The sequence below is a fragment of the Narcine bancroftii genome, chromosome 2 (genome assembly GCF_036971445.1).
Source record: "Narcine bancroftii isolate sNarBan1 chromosome 2, sNarBan1.hap1, whole genome shotgun sequence".
Classification (NCBI taxonomy): Eukaryota; Metazoa; Chordata; class Chondrichthyes; order Torpediniformes; family Narcinidae; genus Narcine; species Narcine bancroftii.
The window spans coordinates 96,630,206-96,649,062 of record NC_091470.1 but is presented as its reverse complement, the minus strand read 5'-3'; the positions used below and the strand labels follow the sequence as shown (position 1 = coordinate 96,649,062).

General features: G+C 45.5%; 1 protein-coding gene across 1 annotated transcript; it reads right to left on the bottom strand.

The window, feature by feature from the left end:
• Nucleotides 1-3,914: 3,914 nt before the first annotated feature.
• Nucleotides 3,915-12,207, bottom strand: LOC138753940 (uncharacterized). Its single transcript, XM_069917545.1, has 2 exons — nt 12,122-12,207; nt 3,915-5,191 (listed from the first exon to the last, which is right to left on the bottom strand). The coding sequence occupies exon 2, from the start codon at nt 5,001-5,003 to the stop codon at nt 3,990-3,992; it is 1,014 nt and encodes a 337-aa protein (XP_069773646.1). The 5' UTR covers nt 5,004-5,191; nt 12,122-12,207; the 3' UTR covers nt 3,915-3,989.
• Nucleotides 12,208-18,857: the final 6,650 nt, after the last annotated feature.

Sequence of the window (18,857 nt, the reverse complement as noted above, 5' to 3'; positions counted from 1 at the left end):
CACACACACACTCACACACAGACACCACCCACTCTCACAGACATCCTCTCACACACACACACACACACTCTCTCACACATGCACACACTCATACAGACACACACACTCACATACATCTTCACACATACGCTCTCACACACAGAGCCATGGACACCCTCACCCACACACAGTTTTTCTACCTTTGCTCTCCGTTTGAAGGAAGTTAATCTGCAGGAAGAGTACTAGATGCCCTCTGAACTTCAGTGAATTATCTGGTTGACACCTCAACCACTGCGGTGTGCAAAGCCTCCTGGACCTGCATGCTCAACACCAGGGTCTTTTCCTTTTGTGGCAGAAGGCAGCCACTTGGATGGACTGTAAGTTCACGGTGACACGGTGAACCAAGTGTCAACCAGCATGGACCAAGCTTGGGCGCTGGGAGAGGAGGAAGTTGGGGAGAGAGGGGAGGTAATCAGGCCTAAGTGAGATCACTATATTCCTAATTTAATAAATGACAATCATTCTGATGTCCTGACTATGTAAATAACCATATAAACAGTTTGCCTTCCACCCATTCCCAGCCCAGTCTGGTGGGATAATGCAGCCAACCCATTCCTGCTCCCAACACCTGCTCTTTCCTCCTGAAGAAGGTGTGCTTTGTTATAGAGTTAGGATAATGTGAACTATTTTGTAACTGTGTAAGAATACACCCTTCTCACTGTAGTAACAGTAGTGCACCACCATGGGGCCTATATATATGTAAGTGTGAGTGTGTGAACAGTCCTGTGATTGTGGAAGGCATCAGTAAGTTATATCTCTTTGTTATTTGAATCTTCCATCTCTGTTATTTAAGAAGCCTCCCAGGTAACACAGAGGGATAACATGGTGGCAGCGGTATAAGAGAACAAGAATAAAGCCGCACGATTATAAGTCACTGAAATATGAAGGGGAAAAAGAGAAAAAAACATAACTGAAAAAATGGCTGGAGCAACAGCAGTTCACCCTGTGATGGACGGGAAGGCTGAAGGCATTGATGAATTGTTTAAAAAGTTTCATCAGAAGTGCATTTTAGCATTTGAAAGCTATTTTAAAAATGTAACAGCAGAGGAAAAGGTCAGTTCTATACTTCTCTGGACAGGGGAGTGAGGCCTTGACTTATTTAATAGCTGGTAGCTTATGGCGAGCTCTCCACTGGCCACCGTGACAGAGGTGCACCAAAGAAGAGGTATAAGGACTGCCTAAAGAAATCTCTTGGTGCCTGCCACATTGACCACCGCCAGTGGGCTGATCTCGCCTCAAACCCTGCATCTTGGCGCCTCACAGTTCGGCAGGCAGCAACCTCCTTTGAAGAAGACCGCAGAGCCCACCTCACTGACAAAAGACAAAGGAGGAAAAACCCAACACCCAACCCAACCCACCAATTTTCCCTTGCAACCGCTGCAACCGTGTCTCCCTGTCCCGCGTCGGACTTGTCAGCCACAAACGAGCCTGCAGCTGACGTGGACATTACCCCTCCATAAATCTTTGTCCGCGAAGTCAAACCAAAGAAGAAACAAAGTTGGAGAAAAATGATCGAGAGCAGATATTTGCAAAGTTTCCTTCTCACCTTGAACCCAGGTCTAGTCATAGAATTAAACGCTATGAATTTCAAGGCTTAATGCAAGAACTGATGAAACTGTTGATAACCCTCACTTGACACAAAATTGTTGCTGCAAAATGCAGATTGAAGGATATAGAAGAAAGATTAGTTGATCAACTAATATGGGGGAGTGTCCATCCCAAAGTGCAAAAGTCTCTTATAGGGAAGGATAGCTTGAACCGGCTGGAGCTATAGACATAGTCAGAGCCTTCGAAGCCACGAGAGCACAAATGAAATCCCCATCTATGCAGACCCACCCACGGCAAAGATAAGGAAGGATTGATGCTATAAAGAACACAATGAGAAAAGTGCAAACCCCCAAGACCTGCAGGAAGTGCAGCAGGCAACACCCCTTCAATGACCGAAACAATTGTACCGCACACGGTTCTGAACGTAGAACCTGTGGTAAAACAAACCACTGGGCGAAGATGTGCAAGTCTGGTATGAAGGAAACAGTAATGCCAGTGAAGATCAGACAAAGAGAAGATCCACCACATAAAGGGAAACAACAATGAGGTCTCCGACTCCTAGATACTGGACATAGAATCCATACACCTTCACAAGATGTCGGGTGAGATGAAGGAAGAAAGCGAGTTGCACGCAAGGATCCAAATACAGAGGACAATCCAGAACAAGTCTACAATATTTAACCTAAAGGTGAAACTGGATACTGGATCACTAAGCAACATCCTTCCACTCAGACTCTACCTCCAGATGTTTCTAGAGAACATAATAAAAAGCTATCCAAAAGACAGTGCATTGATAACAGCTAATGTCACATTAATGGCCTATGTTGGACCCATGATCAAGCAACTAGGGAGAGCTAAGATCAATGGCTGCCATAAGAGAAAGAACATCCTCCGTACATTCTACGTTGTAGATGCAGATGGACCAGCAATTCTAGGACTGGATACCTGCCAGAAGTTGCAATTGATCTCTGTCAATTATGAGATCCAGATGAAGAACAGTTGCCAAAAGTACAGAAACACGCCACACAAAGATTTCCACAGAAGTACCTGCCAGGTCATGGCACACAGTGGGAGAAGACATGTTCACTGAAAAGCAAGAGTGGTATTTAATAGTAGCCTGTTACTACTCTAAGTTTCCATTTGTCAAAAGGGGTGAAAGTCCTGAGAGCGTCCACTATCACCTCAGAAATGAGAGCACTCCTTGCTGAACAAGGAATACCTAAGCAATTAATATGTGACAATGGAACCCAGTTCACATCACAAGAATTCAGGAAGTTGGCTGCAGGATATGGGTTTGTTATCACTACACAATCCCCACACTACCCCAAAGGTCATGGTTCATCATAAGACAAGTGCAAACAAGTGCAACACGAGTTAAGTGTTGCGAAACAAAAGACGACCCATCCCTTGCTCTTCTATCATTTCGAGCAACACCTTTAAGAGCTGACATGAAGCCCCGGCAGAACTTCTAAATAGCAGGAAATATAAAACAACTCTGTCAAGCAAAATATACTCTCCAGAATATCAGGAGGAAACCAGAAGATTGGCTGACCCGCAAGAAGAAGGACACCAACATTATAACAGACATGCACAGTCATTGCTTGAACTCTTCAGAGGGCAGCATGTGCATATTCAGGAGCCGGTGCTGAAAACATCGAACTCAACAAAGGTCATCAGAGAAGCTGAGTCACCAAGATCATACATTGTCGAGACAGACTCTGGCAATCAGCTGAGGAGGAACAGAATTCACATCCGGCTGACACAAGATGTGATGAAGCAGAAAGCTTTAATCCAGCAAAGCCGACAACACCAATATCAAGTCAGGTATCAGGTGAAGAGACCATAACCACTAATACCAAAACATCAACACAGCAGTTGTCAGGTGAAACACAACCAGCTCCATCACTTACACATGGACCAGCAACAAAGAGCCCGAAGGTCGCAGCTAAATCCAAAAGATGGCGAAGGAACATACTGCTACCAGTGCGATATTGATAAGGACTATTTAAAAATAGTTGTGTAAAATTCACTAGTGTAAAAGTTCAGTTACTTAAGTTGCACCAGAAAGAAAATGATAAAGAACATTACATTTTTCTTTATCTTGAGAAGGTGGGATGTCATATAGTCGGGATAATGTGAACTATTTTGTAACCGTGTAAGAATACACTCTTCTCACTGTAGTTACTGAGGTGCACCACTGTGGGGCATATGTATATGTATAGTGTGAGTGTGTGAACAGTCTGGAGATGGTGGAAGACATCAGTAAGTAAAGTCTCTTTTGTTATTTGAATCTTGCATCTCTTAAATTATTTAAGAAGTCTCCCAAGTAACACAGAGACATTACACACTTTATTTAAACTCTCCTTATTTACAGTCTTGGTCCCCATGGGGTGAGCATGGGGTTAGAATATCAGGCAGCTCCAATGGTCCTGAGAGGAGCAGTCCGTTGCCATGGGGACATCCCTCCTGTGCCAGCACTCTGTGCAGGCCTCAGGCCTGTAGCTGATCGGCAAGGAAGGCCTCCTCTGCTGCCTGGTGATTCGCCTCCTGCCTGGGGATAGGTCGAAGCCCCTCGGCCTAGTGCCAGCCTGCTTGGGGGCCTGCAGGCCAGCATGGCAGCTGGCGACCGGGCTGCGGTCCTGGGGGCAGGCCTGTGCCACCGAGAGCTGTGAGGTGCTGCCACTGCTGCTGGAGGCCTGGCTGTGGGGTGCGCTGCTGCTGCTGGAGCCCGAGGCCGGTGAGGACTCGGAGGTGGAGGCGTCAGGCCAGTGGCAGGCTGGCTCAGTTTGGGTCTGGGCGTCTGCCAGGCATGCCGGCTGGCAACCCAGCGCCTGGTGCTGGGGTCCCGCAGCCCGGCCTCGGCCCACCTTCAGGTGCATCCTGGCGGCCTTCTGCAGTGGCTGCGGGGCTGAGGCCAGGCGCTTGGCTGGTAGTTCGGCCTCTTGGCCCCATGTGGCCTCCAGCAGCCCGTCCACATGGGTGTAGCCGTAGGTGCGCTTCAGCACTGTGCTGGGTTCCCTGGGCCGCCGGCTGCAGACTTGCTGCTTCGGCCCCCGCTTTTGCTTCGGATGTTTGTGGCCTTCCTCTGCCTCAGGCCCAGGCCGCTGGTCGCATTCACTCCCCTCCAGCTTCGGCCTCTTCCGCCGGTTACTTCCTGATTCGGCTCCCATCTGGGAACATGGCCCCGCTTCCACGTCCTCCTCCTCCTTTGGCCTAGTGGACGGCTCTCCCACCTCCTTCCCCCAGCGTTTCCTCTTGCCCCGTGCCAAGCCTCGGGCCTGCTGCTGGCCCTGCCCAACCCCTTTTCCCCCAGCCCTCAGCTGCTGCTCGTCTTGGCTCGCCTCTGGCTGCAGGCAGCAGGCTGGGCCTTCACCTTCTGGCTCTTGTGAGGAGCTCTCAGTGCTGGGTGGCTCCATGCGCTCTCCTTTTGGCCTACTCCTGCCGGCACTCAGGCACCGCCGTGCGGGCTGGCCAGGCTAGGCCACTTGCCTTCTCTCCGTGCTGCCTCGGGACCCTGGTGTCGACCTCTGCTGCCAGCTGATCATGGCTTCGCTCCCTGCCACATCAGTCCAGCCTACAGGGAGGAAGAGGACACAGCGGAGACCTAAAGGAGAGCAGGGAACACAATGGGCTGAAGGATGTGTTAGCAGTGACTACAAATGGGTTTTAAATGTTTATTTATCACATCATACCTTGTCCAGTGAGGGTTTATCAGCAAACACAGTCTAATAGGTTAGCTCTGCCATTCTATATCATGTCAAGGTACACAATTTACACTGAACTACCAAGATTTTGCTTCCTCAAAACTTTTGGGCTGCTGATCACAAAACTCACCTTAAAATATACCCATCATGTACCCTTTTTTTGAGATAATACCTGTTTTATGATTTCCTATCATATTTTAAATCTACTATATATTGCCCATAAAGGCCAGCGCAGTTAGCGCAACCCTGTTACAGCATCAGTGATCGGAATCAGGGTTGGAATCCAGCGCTGACTGTATGGAGTTTGTACATTCTCCTGGTGTCCATGTGGGTTTCCTCCAGGGCTCCAGTTTCCTCCCACCCTTCAAAAAAACGTACCGGGTGTTGTGAGTCGACTGGGTGTAATTGGGCAGCATGGGTTTGTTGGCCAAAATGTCCCTGTTACCGAGCTGTATGTGTAAAAGAAAAACAAGTTGTTTTGGTCAATCCAAAGTTTCCTGGGCAGGTGCTCAGTGCAAGTGCTATGCCAATGTTGTCTAAGGCCTGGGCATACATGGAAGGCATTTAAAGATGTCAGTAAAAATTTTCTTGGCAACTACAGAGCACTAAATACATCCAGCTCATTGACAACGTGCTTCAAGCATAAAAAACCAGGAAGTGCAAACATGTCACTGAAAATTCATTTTCTGCATTTGCTCTCAGATTCCTTCCCTGCTGATCTTGGTGCCATCAGTAGCGAACACGGTGAAAGGTTTCACTAGGACATTCAGACCAGGGATACGTGGTATCAGGGCAACTGGAATCCACTAGTGCCGGCCAACTATTGTTGGACACTGACATGAGAGGCACCAGATACTGAGTACAAACGAAAATCAGCGGCAAAACATTTTTAGGCTAGTTGAACTAACGCAACGGGCCAGCATCATGATGCGATTAAACATGCTAAATTCAATAAAAATCAATTTAATGTTTCAACAACTTCCTACATGATCCAGCAAATCTGGTCACTTTGAAGTTGTCTATCAAAATCACCAACTATTTTTCAGGTAGAAAACCTTTTGAGAAAAATAATTGTTGTCCAGTGTTACCAATTTGTTGAAAATAGGGTCAGCATGTGTTGAGGTTCATCAATTACACTGTTAAAGGACACTTGGATAGGTTTATGGATAGGAAAAGTTTAAATTTTTACATTTTAAATTAAATTAAATTTAGACATGCAGCACGGTAATGATTTACACCCAATTAACCTACACCTCCACTCCGGCGGTGCATTTTGAATGGTGGGATGAAACTGGAGCCCCCGGGAAAAACCCACACAGACATGGGGAGAATATACAAACTCATGTCAGACAGCGCGAGATTCGAACCCAGTCCTGATTGGTGGCGCTGTAAAGGCATCACGCCGACTGCTACGCCAACTGTGGTGTAGAGGGATCAACGCAGGCACGTAGCTCAGATAGACATCTGGGTCAGCATTGGCAATTTGGCCCAAAGGGCCTTTTCCCTGCTGTTATAACTCGAGGACTAGCCCACACTCTCCACCTGAGGTGTGGAGGAGACGGGGGGGGGGGGGGGGGGTTTTCATGGGAGCCACACCTCCCATGGTCTTTTATTAAAACATGTATCTTAAAGTCTTTTAAAATACACACACTACAATACAGTGATTCTCAACCTTCTCTCCTCCCACATCCCACTTTAAGTCATCCCTCTGCCATCGGTACTCTGTGATTAGTAAGGGATTGCTTAAAGTCGGATGTGGGTGGAAAGAAAAAGTTTGAAACCCACTGTTTTAATCGTCCCTCATTGACTCGTTATGTGCACAGTTTCAGAACTCCAAAGGAAATGGGCCAATGACCATTTTTCTCAAGCAAAATATTTCAGTAACAATTGGGTCTAGAGCAGTGATTCTCAACCTTCTCTTCCCACCCACATCCCACCGTAACCAATCCCTTACCAATCACAGAGTACAAAGGTTGAGAACCCACTGCTATAAAACATTGATTGGACCTCAGTTGGAGCTTACGTCATTAGGCTGTGGGAAGGCCATGACTGTTCTGGAGCAGATGCAGGAATGTGTTACCTGGGAATGGAGTGACACAGTGAAGAGAGACTGGGTTTAATTTCAGTAGAGTGGAGGAGTCGGAGGGAAGATGTGACAGATGCCCAAAACTGAGGGACATAGGTGGGGTAGAAGAAGGAAACGTTGCATCTTAGCTGTAGTTGGGTCCTTGATCATCAGCATGGACAAGGTGAGCCACAAGACCCTCTGTGTTGTTCGACTCTAATCATTTTCCAAACAGCACAAAAGGAGTGTGTTGGCCAGGTTCCAGATCAATGCACTACAATCTCAACATCTGCACACTTTCCTGTTCAACTCTACAATCAATCCAGTTCCCTCATGCATTTCCCTGCAACCTGTCCCACACATGTTCCTCAACTCTGCCTGGCTGTTATTCCATTCAAAAATCAGAAATCAAACCCGAGTATCCCAAAATCGTAAGACACAGGAGCAGAAATGGCCATTCAGTCCATCAAGGCTGCCCCACCATTCCATCGTGAGCTGATCCATTTTCCACTGAGCCCCACTGCCAGGCCTTCTCCCCATAACCTTTGATGCTCTGGCTAATCAAGAACCTATCAAACTCTGCCTTAAATACACCCAATGACCCGGCCTCCACACCCGCCTACAGCAGTAAGACCAGAAAATATTGGGACAGAAATAGGCTATTCAGCCCATTTAATCATGAGCTGCTCCACTCAGCCCCACTGCCCGGCCTTCTCCCATAACCTTTGATGTCCTGGCTATTTCATCTCTTAAATCCACAAGGTGATCTGGAAGAGCCAGCATTTGGGGTAGTCCATTTTCCCAATAATGACAGCACTGCATATAGTTTCCCAGGAATGGATAGGTAGAAACTTCTTGTTGGAACTTTGATCCACAGGGAGAATCAGGAGAGCTGGGGAGAGGGAGAGGCTCAGTTAAACAACACGCAACTCCACAGGACTCGAGGAGGAGTTACAGAGCAGACACCAGTCAGCAGGCAGCAAGAGGTCAAGAGACGTAGGGTGGCACAGTTGGCATAACGGTCAGCACAATGCCTTTACAGTGCCAGCGATTGGGTTCGGACCGGGATCCGAGTCCCGTGCTGTCAGTAAGGAGTTTGCACGTTCTCCCTGTGTCCACGTGGGTTTTGTCCGGAGGCTCCAGTTTCCTCCCTCTCTTCAAAAGCGTTCCGGGGTATAGGTAAAATGGGCTGAAATGGCCTGTTACTGTACTGTATGTCTAAATTAAAATTTAGGTGGTCTGGGGATCGTGTGCTGAGGACATTTGGCCTCTATAATTGAGTGAGTGGGCAAAACTTGGCAAATGGACTTTAATGTGGGACGGTGCAGAATCGTGCATTGTAGTGGGGAAAATCAAAAGGCAGGCATCTAAATGTAGAGACTGCAATTGAATGGAGAACAGAGAGATGGATGTTCTTGTGAATGAAACCCGAGAAGTTAGCTAGTAATTACCATGGCAAACTGGCCTTTATTATTAGGAAGTTGGTGTTTCCAAATAGTTAAGTACCTGCTACAATTGTTGGTGAGGCTTCCCTTGGATCACAATTGTGGTCCCCAAAGAAAGTATATACAAGTTGCACTTATCTGGCACGTTTGAATCTACCACTGTTAGTACAAACTCGAATCCTGGTCCCCATCCCCATTGCGGCAGATTCAACATTTACAACATCGGTGATTGGGACAGGGTTCAAGTCCTGTGCTCTCTGCAAGGAGTTTGTATTAACGTCTCGATTGCTGGCACTGTAAAGGCGTTGCGCTAACCTCTCCACTTATGGTGCCCCCCCCCCCCCCCCACACAGTATTATTTTCTGTTTTAAGCTTTGTTCCACTGTTGATATGTTTTTATCGGGGTCAATTTCTGTTTTCCGGCATTTTCTGTGGTTGGGCAATGGCCAGGTCCCAACGCCGCTGGATTAAAAAGGTACAACCTGTACTAGTGTCGGAGACAGTGGAAAGGATACGTTAAATAAACACGCTGAAATGCTGGAGAAACTCAGCCGCATCCATAAAAAGGAAAGATATAGGAAAGGATGGTGCAGATTTCTTTCACTTAACATTGGTCATGCCACTGATGGGAAGTGAGATTATCTGCCTGCTCTTTCCAGCTTTCGTCCTGGCCCATGTGCCCTTGGGGTGGGAGTGCACGGTAGCAGAGTGGGTGGGGCCATCGAGTGTGTCATAAATAAGAATAATGGAACTCTAATTTGAAATGTGAGTGAATGCAGCAGAGGGGCAGTATTGATTTAGCAGTGGTTCTCAACCTTTTTCTTTCCACTCACAGACCACCTTAAGTAATCCCTAAGCCTCTAGAACTCTGTGATTAGTAAAATGGTTCTATGAATAGTAAGAAAAAGGTTGAAAACCACTGTTTTACTGCCTATCGTAATTTGTTTTCTCTTTGCTAATGCATTAGGTGAAGGTTTGTGGATAGTTTACATTCTTAAATTTAACTTTTTTTAAATTTAGACATACACTGTGGTAACAGGCCATTTCGGCCCTATGAGTCCGTGCTGCTCAATTTACACCCCATTAACCTACACCTATGTATGTTTTAAAAGGTGGGAGGAAACTTGAGCTCCCCCAGAGAAAACCGACACAGATGCGGGATTCCTACTCAGTCCAGTCCCGATCGTTGGCGCTGTAAAGGTGTGACGCAGACTGCTATGCCAACCAGGCTGCCCTTGTCACGTTGTCTGTTGAAATAAATGTTTTAAAGTAAACAATGGGAATGAACCTCAGCAAGATGTGACTGCTCTCATCCAGTGGTTCTCAACCATTTTCTCCCCCATTCACATACCATCTTAAGTAATCCCTTACTAACCACACAGCACTTATGACATAGGATGATGCTCTGTGGTTAGTAAGGGATTACTTGAGGTGGTCAACCAGTTTACCTATCTCGGCTGCACCATTTCATCAGATGCAAGGATCGACAATGAGATAGACAACAGACTCGCCAAGGCAAATAGCGCCTTTGGAAGACTACACAAAAGAGTCTGGAAAAACAACCAACTGAAAAACCTCACAAAGATAAGCGTATACAGAGCCGTTGTCATACCCACACTCCTGTTCGGCTCCGAATCATGGGTCCTCTACCGGCATCACCTACGGCTCCTAGAACGCTTCCACCAGCGTTGTCTCCGCTCCATCCTCAACATCCATTGGAGCGCTTTCATCCCTAACGTCGAAGTACTCGAGATGGCAGAGGTCGACAGCATCGAGTCCACGCTGCTGAAGATCCAGCTGCGCTGGATGGGTCACGTCTCCAGAATGGAGGACCATCGCCTTCCCAAGATCGTGTTATATGGCGAGCTCTCCACTGGCCACCGTGACAGAGGTGCACCAAAGAAAAGGTACAAGGACTGCCTAAAGAAATCTCTTGGTGCCTGCCACATTGACCACCGCCAGTGGGCTGATATCGCCTCAAACCGTGCATCTTGGCGCCTCACAGTTTGGCGGGCAGCAACCTCCTTTGTAGAAGACCGCAGAGCCCACCTCACTGACAAAAGGCAAAGGAGGAAAAACCCAACACCCAACCCCAACCAACCAATTTTCCCCTGCAGCCGCTGCAACCGTGTCTGCCTGTCCCGCATCGGACTTGTCAGCCACAAACGAGCCTGCAGCTGACGTGGACTTTTACCCCCTCCATAAATCTTCGTCCGCGAAGCCAAGCCAAAGAAAAGAAAGACTTGAGGTGGTATGTGAGTCTAGTCCTTGCATCCACTCCCACAAACTCACATTAGTTTAGCACACCTGACCCTTGGACGGTGTCATTGTAAATACTTCAGCCGGTATTGGTTTTTCGTAAGACCAGAGCATTGGAGCTATGTTCGAATAGAATCGATGGTGATGCACACTCCTGTGGTAACCAGAGTTGCCCTCGGCCTACAGGTTTGCTTGTTAGGATCAGTCATTGGCGTGTCAGGAGTTCAGTACGTCACCAAAGACTGCAAATTTCTATAGGTGTAAATGGCAAACTGGCTGTGTCACTGCCTGGTATGGAGGTGCCAACGCTCAGGACAGGAAAAGGCTACAGAGAGTTGTAAACTCAGCCAGCGACATCAAGGGCTCATCTTCACTCTATGAAGGATTTCTACAAGAGATGGTGTCTTTAAAAAAAAGTAGCCTCTATCTTCAAAGACTCTCACCACCCAGTCCATGCCCTCTTCTCACTACCACCATCAGGAAGGAGGTCCAGGAGCCTGAAGACACCACTCAATGTCACAAAAACAGCTCCTTCCCCTCCGCCAACAGATTTCTAAATGGACAACGAGCCTATAAACTCTGCCCCACTTTTTCTCTTTTCCATATAATTTATTTAAATCTTGTTTTTACTGAAATGTAATTTATAGCAATTTTAGCACCCGTAAGGCATTAATACAACTTCTGCAAAAAGAAATTCATGACACATTAAATTTAGATGTACAGAACAGTAACAGGCCCTTCGGTCCACGAGCACGTGTCACCCAATTGATCTACAACCCCCTGTGGGAGTTGAACTCTGTGAGGAAAACGGAGCCACCAGAGGAGTGTTGGATTCGAACTCTAGTCCCGGTCGCTGTAACAACATGGCGCTGACCACGACATTAACCATGCTGCCCAGTTGTCCTATTCAGGACAATAATCCTGATTGTGGGATTAGGTGTAGTCACTGGGACGGCCACAGTGAAGCAGGGCAGAGGGAGCTGGCACAGTGTGCAATGCAAGAAGCAGGGAAGGGGTGGAAGTGCACCCACCCTAATGTTGTTCTCTGAACCTAGACCCACCTCATTTATTGCATCTCCTCTCGGCGGGGGCCCAATCTTTCCCTCCAGCCTCACCAAGCAGTTCAACCACAGTCAGAAACAAGAGGGTGAGTATGACTTCATAATGGGTCCAGTATGATCACAATGGATGAGCAGGCAGCCTCAATATCAAGCACTTTCAGGGCAGGGCCAGTACATGTTGAGTGCAGTGTTACTGGACTCACCTCAACAGGCCTTGTTCACCTGTCTCAAGATTCAATTTATTGTCGTATTAGATGAAATTTTTGCCTGCTGCAAGGCAGATTCACACACACTTGCACCCAATGAACGAATACACACGTACACCAACACACACACACACACACACACACACACACACACACACACACACCCACAAGGAACGAACAAACACACACACCCACACCCCAACAAACACACACACACCATGAACGAATACACACACACCCAACGACCGAATGAACACACACACCATGAACGAATACACACACACCCAACGACCGAATGAACACACACACATACCAAATGAACGAACAAACACACACATACCCACATACATTCCAACAAACACACACACCCAACAAATGCACCCAACAAACGAACACACATATACAATGAACACACACGCACTAAACAAACACACACACCTTCAACGAACACACACCTCCAACGAACACACACAACTCCAATGAAAACACACACCCCCAACGAACACACACCTCAACGAACACACACACCTCCAATGAACACTCATACTCCCAACGAGCACGCACACCCCAACAAGCACGCATACCCCAACAAACACACACCCCCAACGAACACACTCCCCAAAGAACACACACACACCCCCAATGAACACACACACCCCAAAGAACACTCACACACCAATGAACACACACCCCAAACCAACACACCCCAATGAACATGCATACACTCTCCCGAACACACTCCCTCAATGAACACACACCCCCCATGAACACACACACCACCCACAATGAACACACACACCCAATGATTGAACACACATGCACAAGCACGCACCCAACGAACACACACACCCAACAAATTAACACACACAAGCAGCGAACTAGTGCCCACCTCCTCCCTCACCACCATGCGCGTTATATGGAGTGTGGCCTGGGCTGCGGGGGACTCGACCTCTCTCGGCCCAGCGATGCTTGGCTGACGGGAGGGGGGATCCGAACCCAAAGTCGGGCTGAAATGCCATCTGTATCGACAGAGGAGGAAGAAGGCGACATTGGTGAGGGTCTGGAAAAAGAAATGTATCCAGGTACGGAGGAGGAAGAGACTGTTATATACAAGAGTAGGCCCATATCTACACAGGTTTCAACAAAGTTTAAATTTGACCCTCATTACTCAAACCCACCATCACAAATTGATATATCTAAACAGATAGATAATTGGCAACTCTGATGGGTCAAGGTTTTTCATCTATGAAGGAACGACTTGCTGATGTGAAGGGGGAGAAATCACCTATTAAGTTGGATGTGGCAAAGTGTGTGAAAATGGTGGTCAAGGTGCAAAATAAATTTAAGAAGATTGAAGAGGATTTTCATGACTGTAAGAATGATGTGGAACAATGTAAAGATGGGTCAGATGGAGGATGCATTCACTGGTTGGAAAATTCAGAGAAATTATTTAAAAATTTTTTATTTTTTTTATTTTTCACACTTCTTTGGCTTGGCTTCGCGGACGAAGATTTATGGTGGGGGTAAAAGTCCACGTCAGCTGCAGGCTCGATTGTGGCTGACAAGTCCGATGCAGGACAGGCAGACACGGTTGCAGCGGTTGCAGGGGAAAATTGGTTGGTTGGGGTTGGGTGTTGGGTTTTTCCTCCTTTGTCTTTTGTCAGTGAGGTGGGCTCTGCGGTCTTCTTCAAAGGAGGTTGCTGCCCGCCGAACTGTGAGGCGCCAAGATGCATGGTTTGAGGCGATATCAGCCCACTGGCGGTGGTCAATGTGGCAGGCACCAAGAGATTTCTTTAGGCAGTCCTTGTACCTCTTCTTTGGTGCACCTCTGTCACGGTGGCCAGTGGAGAGCTCGCCATATAACACGATCTTGGGAAGGCGATGGTCCTCCATTCTGGAGACGTGACCCACCCAGCGCAGTTTGATCTTCAGCAGCGTGGACTCGATGCTGTCGGCCTCTGCCATCTCGAGTACTTCAATGTTAGGGATGAAGTCGCTCCAATGAATGTTGAGGATGGAGCGGAGACAATGCTGGTGGAAGCGTTCTAGGAGCCGTAGGTGATGCCGGTAGAGGACCCATGATTCGGAGCCAAACAAGAGTGTGGGTATGACAACGGCTCTGTATACGCTTATCTTTGTGAGGTTTTTCAGTTGGTTGTTTTTCCAGTCTCTTTTGTGTAGTCTTCCAAAGGCGCTATTTGCCTTGACGAGTCTGTTGTCTATCTCGTTGTCGATCCTTGCATCTGATGAAATGGTGCAGCCGAGGTAGGTAAACTGGTTGACCGTTTTGAGTTTTGTGTGCCCGATGGAGATGTGGGGGGGCTGGTAGTCATGGTGGGGAGCTGGCTGATGGAGGACCTCAGTTTTCTTCAGGCTGACTTCCAGGCCAAACATTTTGGCAGTTTCCACAAAACAGGGCATCAAGTGCTGAAGAGCTGGCTCTGAATGGGCAACTAAAGCAGCATCGTCTGCAAAGAGTAGTTCACGGACAAGTTTCTCTTGTGTCTTGGTGTGAGCTTGCAGGCGCCTCAGATTGAAGACTGCCATCCGTGCGGTACCGGATGTAAACAGCGTCTTCATTGTTGAGGTCTTTCATGGCTTGGTTCAGCATCATGCTGAAGAAGATTGAAAAGAGGGTTGGTGCGAGAACACAGCCTTGCTTCACGCCATTGTTAATGGAGAAGGGTTCAGAGAGCTCATTGCTGTATCTGACCCGACCTTGTTGGTTTTCGTGCAGTTGTATAACCATGTTGAGGAACTTTGGGGGGCATCAGATGCGCTCTAGTATTTGCCAAAGCCCTTTCCTGCTCACGGTGTCGAAGGCTTTGGTGAGGTCAACAAAGGTGACCTATGCACTATACACCACATTAATCAAAACTATGCACCATATTAATCAAAATACACATATACATTTCCCTCTTGAATATACACAGTGGCATTTTCTCCCTTTTTCCCCTCCTTCCCACCTCCTCCCCACCCACTCAACGTTCAACATATAAAATACAATAAACCCATTAAACAATGTCATCACACAATGAAAATAAACAAGGAAATGGTGTCATCTACTTTTACACACTGGGTCAGTTCATTTCGTCTTCTTCTCATTCTGTCATTTTAGGGGGTGGAGGTCCGCGGTAGGCCCTCTCTGTTGTGTTCCATGTACGGTTCCCAAATTTGTTCGAATACTGTGATGTTATTTCTTAAATTATATGTTATTTTTTCCAATGGAATACATTTATTCATTTCTATGTACCATTGCTGTACTCTAAGGCTCTCTTCAGATTTCCAAGTTGACATAATACATTTTTTTGCTACAGCTAAGGCTATCATAATAAATCTTTTTTGCACTTCATCCAGTTTGAGGCCTAATTCTTTACTTATATTACTTAGAAGAAAGATCTCTGGATTTTTTGGTATTTTATTTTTTGTGATTTTGTTTAATATCTGATTTAGATCTTCCCAAAACTTTTTCACTTTCTCACATGCCCAAATTGCATGTACTGTTGTTCCTGATTCCTTCTTACAGCGAAAACATTTATCTGATAATGTTTGATCCCATTTATTTAACTTTTGGGGCGTCATATATAACCTGTGTAACCAATTAAATTGTATCATGCGTAACCTCGTATTTGTTATATTTTTCATCGTTCCAGAGCATAATTTTTCCCATATTTCATTTTTTATCTTTATGTTTAAATATTTTTCCCACCTTTGTTTGGGTTTATAGCTTATTTCATCATTTTCTTTCTCCTGCAGCTTGATGTACATGTTTGTTATAAATCTTTTTATTATCATTGTTTCTGTAATCACATATTCAAAGCTGCTTCCTTCTGGTAATCTCAGTCTGTTTCCCAATTTATCCTTTAAGTAGGCTTTCAGTTGATGATATGTAAACATTGTACCATGAGTTATTCCATATTTGTACTTCATTTGTTCAAATGATAATAAATTATTTCCAAAAAAACTATTTTCTATTCTTTTAATTCGTTTTCTCTCCCATTCTCTAAAGGAAAGGTTATCTATTGTGAAAGGGATTAGTTGATTTTGCATCAATAATAATTTTGGTACTTATCAGTTCTGCCAATGGTTCTATTGCTAAAGCGAACAGTGAGGGAGATAATGGACATCCCTGTCTAGTTGATCTACTTAATTTAAATTGGTTCGATACATATCCATTTACTGTCACCTTCACCAATGGTCCCTTATATAATGCTTTAATCCAATTAATATATTTCTGGTAGGTTGAACCTCTGTAATACTTTGAATAAATAATTCCATTCTACCCTGTCAAAGGCTTTCTCTGCATCTAAAGCAACAGCCATTGTTGGTATCTTATTTCCTTGTACTGCATGGATTAAGTTAATGAACTTACAGACATTTTCCGTTTTTCGTCTTTTCTTAATAAATCCAGTTTGATCTAGTTTTACTATTTTTGGTACACAGTTGGCCAATCTGTTTGCTAATAGTTTTGCTATTATCTTATAATCTGAATTAAGTAGAGATATTGGTGAATATGATGCTGGTGTTAATCGATCTTTTCCCGTCTTTGGTATTACTGTAATTATTGCTGTTTTACATGAATCTGGCAAGTTTTGTGTTTCTATCTGGTTCATTATCTGCAGGAGGGGAGGAATTAATAACTCTTTAAATGTGTTATAGAATTCTATTGGGAGTTGGCTGAAGGGGAGGGTTCTTTTCTTTTTTTTCTATATATATATATATAGAAAAAAAAACATTCATGTTCATGTTTAATTGCTGTATATGTCATATATTATTTGTTTTTTGAATGAATAAATAAAGTTTATAAAAATTCTATTGGGAGTCCATCCTCTCCAGGTGTTTTATTGTTTGGTAGCTTTTTAATATATCCTTTATTTCCTCTATTTCAAATGGTTTTATCAATTTGTTTTGCTCCTCTTGCAATTTTGGTAGTTCAATTTTAGCCAAAAACTCATCTATTTTGTCTTCTTTCCCCTTGTTCTCAGTTCGGTATAATTGTTCATAGAATTCCTTAAAGTTTTCATTGATCTCCATTGGATTATATGTAATTTGTTTGTCCTTTTTCCTTGATGCCAATACAGTTCTTTTAGCTTGTTCTGTTTTAAGTTGCCAAGCTAATATTTTGTGCATTTGGCGATGTGGTCAAACAATAATCATGGCCTTTATTATTGTACCATGAGTTTCTGCTAATAAAAGACAATAGGTGCATTCACAGTTATACCCAAGGGGAGTGTCCTTAACAGTACTACAGCAAGGCTCGCCAGAGGGGAGACAGGCAACTTGGCAGACATTCACCAGTCTCCCCCTGGCAGAAGAAGGGTTAAAATCAAAAGGACAACTGCTAGGAAGGACTGAAGCAAGCGATACATGGATATCATTGTTTGGCATTGAGAATACTCTTAACAGCCAAAATACGCCAGTATCTAGCAAGCAATCGAAATATAATGAGATGTTTTATGAATATGTCAGCCTATCAGGTTGTTTACGAATTCTGGTGCTTCGTCTCAAAACAGGTGGCTCCTTTGCAACCTGGAAACTGGTACAGGTCCTGTGTCTGTAGTGTGGGAAGAACTGACTTCTGGACCCACTCCAGAATCGCCAACGTGAGGCAGTGGAGCTCGTGGTTCGGCTGGTGGCAATCCCCTTTCGTAGCAGGGCTCACCGCAGTTCAGCGCTCATGAATGCTGAGCCCCTATTGGTATGAATGTAATTGGGAAAACCAAAAATGCTGAAAATTATGTCAAGTGACTTAACGACAGACACTGACAAGACATCAGGGCAGGGTATCGCAAAGGGAAGCCTGGAATATTCGTCAATTTCAGTGAGGAAATATACATTTTTGTTGTTGGAAGGTAACAGTCCTTTAAAATCTAAGCTAATCCTCTCAAAAAGTTGGGTTGCCTTGATTAGAGTGGCCTCTGGAGCTTTGAAGTATTGCGGTCTGCATTCTGCACAAATGGGACAGCTTTTAGTCGGTGTCCTGACTTCTTACAGAGAGTAAGGAAGGTTGTTAGTCCATATGTGGTGGAAGAACCTCGTGACTCCTGGGTGGCACAGTCTGCTATGGATCTCTTTTAGCCCCTCCAGCTGAGCACCAGCAGCAGATTGTGACAATGCGTCAGAGGGATCATTGAACCTGCCCGGTCTGTACTAGATCTCATAATTATAAGTTGAGAGTTTTATTCACCAGCATGGCATCTTATTGTTCTTGATTTTACCTTTGTGTTTAGTACTGAACATGTAGGCTACAGATTTCTGATCAGTGACAAGAGCAAAAGTCTGGCTGTTGCTAAAAATTTCCTTAAGTTGTTGTCGTGCTCAGCCTGTGTTTTCCCACAGATAGTGACATTATCCAGATAGGGAAACGTACCCTGTAACTCATACGTCCTAACAACCTCATCCATTTCCCTCTGAAACACGGACACGCCATTAGTGACCCCAAAAGGTACCCTGTTAAACTGGTATAACCCCCCCCCATCAGCCTCAAAAGCCCCTTTTCTTAATGGGGATTTGGTGATAAGCTGCGTTGA